Here is a 12306-nt window from a genome sequence, read left to right as displayed (position 1 = left end):
GGATGTAAGTGCTACTCGACGACAGTCATTGTGGCAGATTACCAGGTTCTTCTTGGGCACCAGTATAATTGAAGCCTCCTTGAAGCAGATGACTACCACAGACTACTAAAGCAAGAGGTTAAAAATATCAGTGACCACTCTGGACAGTTGGTCAACACAGGACTTTAGTACCTGTACTAAGAGTCATTCAAAGTGGAGAAGGAGCACTCAACGTTGGTACTGAGGACCTAGAGACTGTATTCGAAGCACACAAAAGCACTGGTAAGAGCAGACAACCGCATCAACCAGATATCCACTCACCAGGTCCACTGCTCCTTGCCCTGTCTGTGGAAGAGCTTGCTGTTCCCTGTTTCACTCCTGACCTCTGGTACTCTGTATGGAGCTTGTACGCCCTACCTGTGACCATAAACGTTTCTTTTGGGTGCTCTGGCGTCTTCCTGGGTCTCAACAGCTGACAAGTTGGAGGATGAATTGGCTAATATAAATTGCTGCTAGAGTGTGAGTCGTAGATTATGAGAGGAGTTGGATAAGTGTAAATGGGTGCTTCATGATCAATGGGCTAAAGGGCCTGTTTCTTTGGTGTATCAAATTATCTACTGTTTGGAGGGACTTTATGTTAGATGTCTGTAGAACTATTTGGCAACGGGTATCTGTGGTTTGATTTCTTTTACTAACACATGCCAGGATTGAAGCTTTTTCTGCCAAGCTAAGTTTCTGAGAACTGTTATTAACAGGTTTTGAAAGTAACTTCAGCCTTCAAAACATGTCAACGTAATGCATGCAGAATTAATAACAATTTACATTCAAATTGTATTTCTCTTGTGAGATTAATTACACAGCTGGGCATTTGTCTAATTTGTAGATGGTGGATATCCTGTCATTTGGTGGTAAAACACTTCTTCATTTATTTGCTTATTTTGTTTTGCCTTTTTCTCCCAGAAATGGCTAATCACTTTATACTTTAAGGGTAATTTTACAAGGACATTTTTGGTTATGGAAACATGAAACAATGAGTTTCTTGATAAATTTGGAGACTTTGCCACCAATGTCAACACTCACTTTGAACAAGCAGGGTTTGGAGGATCTGGGCTTTTCTTTTGGTGTCTCTGTTGGCAAAGTGTGCGTAAAATGATCAACATCTTGTGCTGACAGCAGTGACTTGTGGGGGAATCTCTAGTTAATGACAGCGAAAACTTGGAACTGAGTAAATAATGGGATTTGTAGCCTTCTGGAGCTGATTTGTTAAGTGAACTGAAGTAGAAAACAATATTCAATAATCATTTTCAAATGAGCTGTAAACATTGAAATGATAACTAGTTATACTTAAACATAGTTCCATTGCAACAACATTGTAATTTTAACAATTGCTCTGTTATAGTTAACTTCATTCTTCCCACAGGTGCTGTTTCAGCCATGTTTTGGGTCGATGCAGAATTGGGAAGTGATGTTTACCTTGATGGTAGGATTTTAAATAAGTTTTTGCAATGAAACAAATACTGTTAACTTTTATCCAATGTAATGAAAGGTGTAAAAATTTCCTAATACCTTGACAATTGAAGAAGAAATCAACCTTTCACAAATATAGACAATTTTCATCGAGCTGTAAACTGGAGGTTGGGTGCGTGCTGGTAATGCAATAAGGTCAACATTGCCAATGTCTGTACATTTTTTGGCACAGCAAGAACAGTGATTTGTGGGAAAACAGGAATCTGCCTTTAATTTGTGAGGAAACCTTACCCAGAAGACCAAAGTTAATCCAATATAACTGGTGGTTGAAAACTGAAAGTAAAATAAGAAGCATATTGCTCTATAAATCTGATATTTTAGTTAAAATTCTAGCGGAATTCTGATGAGCTCAGAGGAACCTAGGTACACTGAGGTTTCTCAGTTAAATTTTAATTAATTTCTGTTATCAAATTTACAGTTTTGTTGTGCATAATATAAGGGGGGTAATCCAGTTGCTTGCTAACCTGTGGAAGTGATCTTGAAAAACAGAAATATGTGAAGTCCAGTTGAATCGAGAATTAGTGCAAATCTGTTGTCAAGTGTCAGTGCTGCAAAATGCAGGAGCCAACTCAGCACCTCAAAGACCAGAACAAACTTGGGATTTTTTATCTACAGTTACTGAATTTTTAATAAACTATTTTCTGTAGCCAGTATGCAACAATGAATGGTGTAGAGGGACAAAAGATAAAATTTATCAGTATTACTAGATAAATTATGTCCTCAAACGTAAACTCATTTCCAATAGTCAGATTGTTTATTACTGTTGACATGGAAAAGAAATATGGAGGACAGAAAATACCATTTATTATATAAATTCAAAATTTATGTTAGTTATTCTTCTACATTAAAATATTGTGTTTTGAAATAAAATGTGCAAGTCATTATATAAATAGATCATTGAAAACTGATATCAAAAGATTTTGAACTATTCTCTACTCTAGGTATTATTTCTGTTGTTGATGCAAAGTATGGAATGCAGGTAACATTTCTTCTTTTAAAATTGCTTGAGTTTTTAACTTTTCCAAATCATAGTAAACTCAGAAACACATATTCACCTTACTCCCAAGCATGATTTTCTTTAATTTGTTCATTTTCAAGTGTAGAACTTGGAACTTCCAATTATAATTCTGATGGTAAACTTGGAAAGGAGCAGAGATTATGTTATTACAATCAGAAAGGTCCAATATTTGATCACCACCAGCTCATCTGAACACACTGTGATATGAAATGCCTTATATTAAACAAGGCCCCCAGAACCATTATATATTAACCATCCATTTAATTACCCTTTTCAACTGCTTGTTCAATCTGGAATTGGATGGTGTGACAACTTGGACCCAAAAATTGAGCTTTAAACATCACCTGCAATGAATGTTAAATATAACTTCTGTACATGTTTAGAGTATGGCCCACCCTTGTCAGTATCTTACCCTGGTTATGATTCATAAGTCACATGCACTTCTTCTCCTTGAGGATTTGCTTTTCCAATTTATTCCTATGTTTTCCTGGCTCCTTCATTTATTACTCCTGTTTAATGTCATCAGCTTGTATTCCTGCCCTTCACTTTTCCCTTTCCTTCTTTGCATCTTTTGCCTTCTCCTTTGTTATCCCCAGATTCGCCTCCCACAGTGCTTTGCTGCCCCAACCACCTCTGCCTCGTTTATCAGCCTGCCTTCAAGTCATTCTACCTCATACTTAAACTCCTATTATACACTCCCAGAACACTTATATTTATTACCCCAATCTTACCTTGGGCTTCTGCCTGAAAAGAAATCAAAATTGTAAATTTAAACAGGAAAGAAAAACTGGAAACACTTAGCATGTTGCATCTGTGGCAAGAGAAACAGTTAACTTCTCACATTGAAGATTCTGCATCAGAGCATTGCTCATCACCCTTGGAACACTACATTCTTTCCTTTGCTCCTTCTTAACACCTGCATCTTCCTTCACCCTCTCCTCATTCCACCTCTCTCCCTCCAATACTGTTTGTTCTCCGGTACTCCCTCAACTCTGACACTCATTAACCATTGCACTAATTAGTTTCCATATTGGTGTCGCTGATCTTATTTGGCAGATAATTGCGAAAATAACAGGATTGCATTTCTGATTTCTGTTTGGGAAGTTAAGTGTCTCTGTGCCACAAGTTACTAATTGACTGAGATGAAACTGAAAATGCTTATGGAACAGTGAGAATGAGTGCTCTGAGAAAGATAAAAATTGACTAGGAATGAGAGGAGAAAAATGAAAATATCAGACAAAGTGCTTATCTGTTACTGTTTAACTTTCAATTACTTCTTCCATTAGAAACCTGCCTTGTTGGGCTATTGATTAAATCGTCTATTGTGAAAGGCAGGGTTCCTACTTACTAAAAGCACATGCAAGACATTTTTTCTCTTGCAAGCAAAACAGATGTGGTCTTTCTGTAAAAGAATTATTTTCAAAGTGTAGTGGCAGTTCCTTTGTTTGAAAAGCAATTGTTAAAATACACATGTAGATCAGATGAAGTTATTTCATGGCTAGCACAGATCAGGTTGAAAGAATGACAGATTGACAGATTTACAAAAACCTGCTGAATTTCAATTATGGGCTGAAATATCAAAGCTTTTGTTTTTATTCTCATTTGAGGATGAAAATTTGGCAACCTGTCCACCTTGGCAACTCCGAATGCTTGACCTCTGCCAGTTATCCAGCTTTTAAATAGTTTTGATGTCACTACAAGTGATGACACATTGGTAATAGGCTGCAATTGGAAGGTGTCATGCTTCACGGGCTGGGCCCATCACAGCTGAAGCTGGGAGAGCTGCTGTGTGGTCAGCCAGTTAAATTGAAACTGAAGTAGTAATTGAAATCAGGACCGATCACAATAATAGGATTGTCATCTTGTGATCTAAAATATTAATTTCTTAATCATTGGCAAATGATTGGACATGTGCAAATGGTAGCTTTTGACACAAAGGGCCTGGCATTTAGACCAGAGCCATAGTTCTTTAATGATTTGACTTTAAAGGGTTGGCAACATTTAATTGAATAGAGTTAATGAACAGGGATTTATAAAAGGTCAAGGAAAGGTGATTTCTTTTTACTTTCTGTGTTAATATAGCACAAGTTGCTTTTGATTATTTACAGTAGAGAATGTGTGACTCAAATTACCATTTGAATTGCTACATAATGGGAAGTCAGTTAGGTTATATTTGAGGGTCAAATGGCAGGAGATTGTTTCTGTCATATGGTTTGCTAACATAAAATCTATAATTCAATGTAAATGTGTAAGCAAATATGAGAAACCTACATTTTTCTTAATTTCTGAGTAGGTGATTTAAAATCATTGTTCCTGTATTATAAAATTCCTTGATTATTAAGTATTTTTTTGTCTTGCTACCAAGTAAGTGTCTCCATCCTGTTGCAACACTGATCCTGTGCAGGATCTTTGACATGGCTGCTGGATCATAATTCTCTGACTGCTTGTTGTATTGTTGGTTTGCAGAATTTTTCATTCTTGGGTTCATATTCATTACCAAGATAAGGAGATGTTTTTCCCTTCAGCTTCCCGGCACAAAAATATCCTTGACATTTTCAGAAATCATTTTTGGGTGGTATTTGTTGCACTCATTGAATGTTGGATTTTCAGCTGATCAAACATTACACACCAGCAGAGGATAAATGGGTATATTTAACAGTCTCATCAGTAATGAAGATGTGACTGAGTTTTACCTGTCACCCTTTATCTTCTGTGCTGTATACATCCTTTTATGTAAATGTAATTTTACTGTAACTGAGAAGATTAATTCTTCACAGTTAATTCTGAATACAGCATGAGAGTTATCTGGCCTTAGGAACACCAGTTCCTTTTGTTTTACTTCATAGTTGTCATTTAAGGATGTTGTGAATGCTAACTGGAGGTCCAGAGAGGTATAGATCCCTCTCTATGGAGAAACATGTAACAGTTCCAGAGGTAATGGACAGTAGTTAGAATGTGTAGTGTGTTTGAAATTACTGTAATGGAAATCCTGAGGAAGAATAAGACCCATTTTATTCTCTATAATGATCGTAGTTTGCTGTTTTCACCTTAAAAGTCCTCTAAGTACGGACTGAGTATTATTTTTGTGTTATTGTGTATTTGCCCCTTTTCATAAAGTTATTTTAAATGTAAGTTGGATTTGTCCTAGGCCTAAGCTCAAGCTATAATTTACAGTGAGCTATTTGTGTAAGTATTTTATTTTGTTGTGCACCATCTCTCCTTGGAAAACTTAAAATCTCTGCCTGGTCTGAAACTTAAGATTTAAAAACAGAACAAGAGATTTGAATCTTGGGTGGAAACAAATTGGTGATGGTTGAATAGAGAACAGTTATTCCAGTACCTTAAGAAGAGAGAGAGTGAGAGACCATTAGTGTTTTTGATGAAAAACATTCTTCAGATTACTAAGTGAGGCTCTTCCGCTGATTTTTGAAGTTATGAAGAAGATTCTCATTCAAAACATTTCCTCGTTTCTTTCTCTTTTCAATTTGATACAATATACTCTTTAGTTTGTGAAGAAATGTGAATGCTTATTTACTTTCTATCATTCCTACCACCACCCCCCTAATTATACTTTACATTTCCTTGCACTACTGCCCAACTGAGAACGCAGCTAGATAGCCCGATTCTGTGTATTAGTCAAGAAGACAGTTTGAAGTGAAGTGGGCTGCAATGGCTCATTCTTCTATTTTATATGAAAGCTTAATGAATACATGGTTTCCAGCATTAAATAAAATTGGCTTTTGTTGTGTATAGCCACTAATATAACCTAAATGAAAAACTAGCTATTTCTATTCTGTGCATTGTGCTTATGAATACATTGTATTTCCTACAGCATCTGATGGAAGAGAAACCTGGAGGCCTGATTAATGAAGCAGCCAGGTACTCTATTCACTTCTAAGGAAAAATACTTAGACTAAATGTATTGCAAAGTAACTTTAAATGGTCTGTCATTGTAAAGTGAGATCACATGTGATTCTAATACTTTTAAAGAATTTATTTTTGTGTGAATTTATTTTTATTTTTATGAATATTTTGTTTAACAATGTAGCTCTTTAAAGTTCCACCTTCTCCAAGTTCATCAGTGAACTATCTTAACCTGTTAGCATTTTCAAAGATAATGCTTTCCAGTAGCTTTGTATTTGATTAATCCTACCTTTTTGTGTTCAGGCAGGTTGCCCTTGGTGACCTTATTATCATTAATAAAACTGACCTGGTTCAACATGAGGAGCTGGTTAACCTGAAAACAGCTGTAAGGTAAGCTGGCTTATATACCTGTATAATATACAGAGCAATATGTCTTGAGGTGTAATATTGGACTGAATGCTGTTGTCATGTAAGCAAGTGTTTCAGAAAGGAGCATTTGACTATTAAATGTGTTTCAGAGCCACTTGGACCACCACATATATGTAGAGGTGGAAGTCCAAAGACATGCTGATAGTCAGACGGCATCTAATCTGCCCCATCACTAGACTGAATTCAGATACGTTCAGATGTGTAGCTTATGATTTTCATGTTACACAATTGAATATAAATGTAACCTTGTTCGTTAGATGTACTTTCATAATATGAAGTTTCGCAATTTAGCAAGTCTCAACATGATAGGAAAAATATGCTGGATTATTTCCTTTGTTACCATATGGGAGTTTGCTAAGACTGAGGAACACCAGAGATGTTACCACAGTCCCACTGCTGGTATCACTTCTTGCCTCTTTTCATGGATTTGATTTGTTTTTTCATGTTTTCAAAATACTCTACAGATCAATATATTAGAGACTGCCCTTGTGTAGCTGACATTTGGTTTTAATGCACTTTTGTTTCTGAAATCAATTGGGACTAAATGTAACAGATGCTGTTCTTTAACTTGGATAGTTAATTTATTTAGTGCAATAGAGCAAAGATTGATGGGAAGAGACCTTCAGGATTTGTATAAAACTGATGCTGATTTCAAAAACCTTCATGAAGTTGTCAATTAAAATTATGTATCAAAAATCATTGAAGTGGCAGTGGATTGGGAGATAATTGGTAATTTTTGTCCAAATCAAATATTAAAATCAATAATCTCTGAATAATTATTGAGAAATTGTTGAATTTTCCACTTTGGTGATTATCAGTTCTTTGGAGAGATTTGTAGGACAGTCCAATGCTTTCTCAATTGATTAATAAGCTTTGGACAGTATTGGAAGATGTGATTCTGAGTAGTTCTTTTTTGACCAACATAGTCATAGTGAATACATTTGGATTATCAACAGCGACTCTCAAGGGACAGCACTTGAATTGACACACAGTGGGAATGTGGCTTTCCTTAGTCTGGTAAGCATTGATAACCAGCTATTAAGCCAACTTTAGACTAAAACCTGGATGTGCTTGCAGTGGAAATTCTAGAGTAGGGGTTCCCAACCTGGGGTCCATGGACATCTTGCTTAATGGTATTGGTCCATGGCATAAAAATGGTTGGGAACACCTGTCCTATAGCAAAAGAATGAGTAGAACAAAGTGACCTAACTTCATGAGAAAGCAAAGAGTTGGGAAGTAGGGGTAATTGGGTCATCCTGAGATGAAGGACTATCCAAGAAGAACAGACTGCTTGGGAAGTAGGATTTCAAAGTTCAAATGAAAACAGTTATGGAGAAACAAGAAAGGTATTTGAGATTATGGCAAATTGGAATTAATTTCAGTTGCTGTTTCTATAGGTTTTGAACTACATTTTCTACAGTGGATCTGAATTTTACCAGGAAAATCTTATTTCATTATTAGTGGCCGTGAATTGGCAGCCAATTACTGATCTTGCCCAAATGTTCTTTTCCTCACATCGTTTGAAGGTTTCAAAGTGTTTTGTACTTTTACATTTAGATTCATGTACCAACAATCCAGAATTTAATAAGATTTAGGACCGTTTGCAATGTTGGAAAGAAGACTGAATTAATAAAATAGTTTTTAAACTTTCACAATTGTATTAATAAAATAGTTTTCACTATTTGAAGTTATCTAAAATGAAAATAGAATTATAGCTTTAAAGAATCATGGAACATAGAATCATGGCTTTAAATTCACACATTTTCTATTAATAGTTTGAGTATAATCTAACATGTATATTTCAGGTCAATCAATGGACTTGCTAAATTAATTGAAACACAAAGATCAAGGTGAGTAGATTTTTTCCTAAATTTGCAATATTTTTACTATTTCTCATGTGAACTTGACAAAATGGTTTAATCTTAATTTAATTTGGTTACACTGTCAATTGAAATCCATTTTGTCAAGTTTCGTGATTTTTGTATGTGCTATGAAATAATTTTCATATAATTTCTGTCTAAATGTTGCTTCAGTTAAGTTTAATTAATTTGATTAAGTTTGATTAAACAGTGTGATGAATTATGTTAGAATTATGGTGCAGCCCAGAGTAATCCTGCTGTTCCCAACACAGAATGGAGAAAGGCACTAAAGCCATAATTTTCTTACAATCATATTTTTGGGGTTGGAATGATTTTAGCTGTTGATTTGTGTAAGATGATTTCATTGAATCTACCGCACTTCCTGTGCATCCATAAACAGACAAACATTGCAATCCGTGGCAAGTAGAAATAATTGATCCTTTGTAAAAGGCATTTAATGGGCAATTCCTATTATGTTAAGGTTGGTAAGCTCCAAAAGAAATTTTGATCCATAAGTTTGTGAATTCCTTATTTTCCGTATTTAAGGTGGTTTTGTGCCTTATATTTAAAGTGTGACTCATTAGATACGTGTATCTAAATTTGTAAAATAAATAATTGTTTTATTTTATATTTGGTAAATATAGTATAATTCCAAATATGTGATAAGTACATAGAGTTGTTCACTTAGATGTGCAGGAAAGTAGAGGAAACTGCCTGTTTGAGTTCATAAACACATTGCAAGGACGTAGGAGAGAGTATGGAGCATTAGGATGCAGAGCAGGCTGACGTCTGCATTGAACATGAAAGATGTTTATAATCTCCTAAGAAGTATTGTGAGTTATAATCATTCCTCCCTTGATGTATCTGCCTACTTTGTTATGGTCTTGTATCTTACTGTCTGGCTGTTCTGCACTTTCTTTGTAACTTAACACTTTATTCTGCATTCTGTTATATTTCCTCTTGTACCATCATATGGATGGTATATATCGATAATAATCCAGGTTACCAATAGTCAGGTCCTGCCATGCTGAGGTGAGCTGCATTTTTGATAAGTAAAAAAAAACACACTTAAGTAATCAACGCTCTGAGCCAAATTATTCTTGCAATAGGCTGATGTTTCTCAAAGAACCTGCAACCAGCAAAGAAGGACTGACATTCTGAAGAGAGGGGGTAGGGTGCTCTTTGTGTCGAGTTCAAATTCAAGTTTAGTTTATTATCATTCATCCGTACACTCATATACCCCCCAAACGGAACATTGTTCCGCCAGACAAAGGTGCAAAACACAGTACACATACTTTACACACACAACACATAAATATGTGTTTGGTATGTCACGTACCCCGTGACCGGGTTAAGAACCAGCAGAAATGGAAAACACGTTGGAGTCTGGTATTACCATAAACTAATAGTGTTTATTAGTAAACTAAGCAATACAGTTCTATAAAATGTAAATATATAAAACGGGCTAGCAATGATATCTACAGAAGTGTGGAACTAGGAATCAAAACCAGGCTCTTTCAGAGCTGGGGTAAATGGATATAGTCCTACGATATGGTGCAGAGTTCAGTTCAGGTCGAGGTAGTTGAGTATCGTTGGAGAGAGCGAGAGAGAGAGAGGTGATGCCATTGCCGTCGATCTTTCCGTTGTCTTCTTGTCCTGTTATGGTCACCGACTATGACCACATATGACCGTTCTTCAGTGGTGGACCTGTCACCCAGGCAAGAGTGGACACACAAACAGTTCCCCACCGGTTGCACCTTCACACACTGTGAGCCATTGATCGATTCCCCGAATCGATCCTCCAGACCCCCACCTTCATGTGGGTGCACAACACTCTTTCAGTGTCCCGTGGTGTGTCTGCCTGTGTCTTAGCAGACCTGCTTTTTATCTCCACATGCTGGATACCGGCTGTCCATCAACCAGCTCCACCCTGCTATCTCTGCAGGAATCTTAACAAGCAGGCAAAAGTGTCCTTGGAGCTAAGGTAAATAATCAGCTGAAGAACCACAACATTAAATCAGGTCTCTCTCTCTCACATCTGCGCTGGGTGCCTCCTCCCCCTCCCCCCCCCCTCTCTCTCTCTCAATAGCAGCCCAGGTCAATAGGGTCAGCTATGGACCCCATCTCAAACTCAGTTTTTCCATCACACTCCCCCCCTCCTCTTTAGGAATTTTGTACGGGGGTAAATTTAAATGTGAATGTACATTATAGAGTTTAATACAATACATAGGTAGTCATCAATTAACAGTAAAACAGATATAATTTCAAATCTAACATCTAGATAAACGGCAATCACATTGTCAGTCCCCTTTACATTACAGAATATAAAGTAATACATATGTGATTATCATGTAGCACATTACAGAAGTGTATACAAATCCTAATCTCTATTTCATTTTTAAACTTAACATTCAGTCAATCTACCATGATATTGTCTTTATCTTTCACATGCTTTGTCACAAAAAAAAGTCAAATTCTTGCAGAACCAGATCCTGTTATTCAAAGTGGTGTTTGGTCAACCATTGTCCCTTTTTCACTTCGAAATGGAATACTTAACCATCACATGATCAGCTTGCCTACCACTCGGATAAGACCTTCATAGACTCCCTGCACAGGTGCTAGCTTATCCCCAATGTTTTCCAGGCTAAGCCCATTTGCTGAACATCCAAACAACTCATTAATTTTAAGCAAGCCATTAATTTTATCTTCAAGATCTTTAATTCTGTTAGTTTCCATAATAACACCAGCAGATGGTCCCTCCAAATCACAAACTTGAACAACATCACCAAGTTGTTTATCAACTCCAAAACAAGCTGTAATAGACTAGCAGGCACCTTGTTACCAAACCATTGATCCTTCAGCCAGGTTAGCGGTCCCGAAAATTTACCTTATTCAAAAGTCCAGTAACACTTTTCTCAGTATCTTCACTAAAATTCACCTCACCAGCTTTTATCTCATCACTAACTTTTAGAATACCTTCTAACACAAGTGACTGAGAATCCTCACTTTCCACTGGCACCAGGGTTAACCCCTTACTCACTGAACCAAGTCCATTTGACGCAAAAGGACTGCATTCCTTTTTAACCAAGTCAGACACCTCAGACCTTTCCTGAGTCTCAACACAAGGTTCAGTACCCTGTGAATCCACAGGTACCTCAACAACCTGAACACAGGCAAATGGGACATCTGCCTCTTCTAGGCTTTCAATGCCAGTCCCTGTTTCAAATTCCAGGTTCCCCTGATCCTCCCGGCTACTCTCTGGGCAACTCCCATGCGGAGTAAACTGAACCTTGCGGGTTAAAACAACCTCATCTGCTAACCCAGCAGACTCCCTCAAGGTAGCGGCATCCTTTTCATCTTGGAATGCCCTTACATCATCGGGAACACACTTAAATTCTTCAGTTGCAAACAGCTCTTTCGAGTTATATAAATCATCGGTGTCCAACACTGGACCATCCAGCTGCCTCATCTGTTTCTTATCTTTGCTCTGTGCCTCCACAAATTCTTTTCTTAATGATAAATCTGCCTCGTTTCCCTTACTTTCCTCATCCTTACTATCCTCTAAATCCTGTTAGTACAGGGACGGTAAAAAGGTCTCGGATAAATCAATGTTTCTTTCCACAGTCTTTT

General features: G+C 36.9%; 1 protein-coding gene across 2 annotated transcripts in view; it reads left to right on the top strand.

The window, feature by feature from the left end:
* Window positions 1–12306, top strand: part of cbwd (COBW domain containing) — a 63432-nt gene that overhangs the window by 22675 nt on the left and 28451 nt on the right. For both annotated transcript variants that reach the window (XM_059969948.1, XM_059969947.1), the window contains exons 6-10: window positions 1400–1459; window positions 2448–2485; window positions 6357–6403; window positions 6692–6778; window positions 8623–8667. In XM_059969948.1, coding sequence (XP_059825931.1) covers window positions 1400–1459; window positions 2448–2485; window positions 6357–6403; window positions 6692–6778; window positions 8623–8667 — 277 coding nt within the window. The remainder of the gene's footprint in view (window positions 1–1399; window positions 1460–2447; window positions 2486–6356; window positions 6404–6691; window positions 6779–8622; window positions 8668–12306) is intronic.

The sequence above is a fragment of the Hypanus sabinus genome, chromosome 5 (assembly GCF_030144855.1).
Source record: "Hypanus sabinus isolate sHypSab1 chromosome 5, sHypSab1.hap1, whole genome shotgun sequence".
NCBI lineage: Eukaryota > Metazoa > Chordata > Chondrichthyes > Myliobatiformes > Dasyatidae > Hypanus > Hypanus sabinus.
This window is presented reverse-complemented; position numbering and strand designations above follow the sequence as displayed.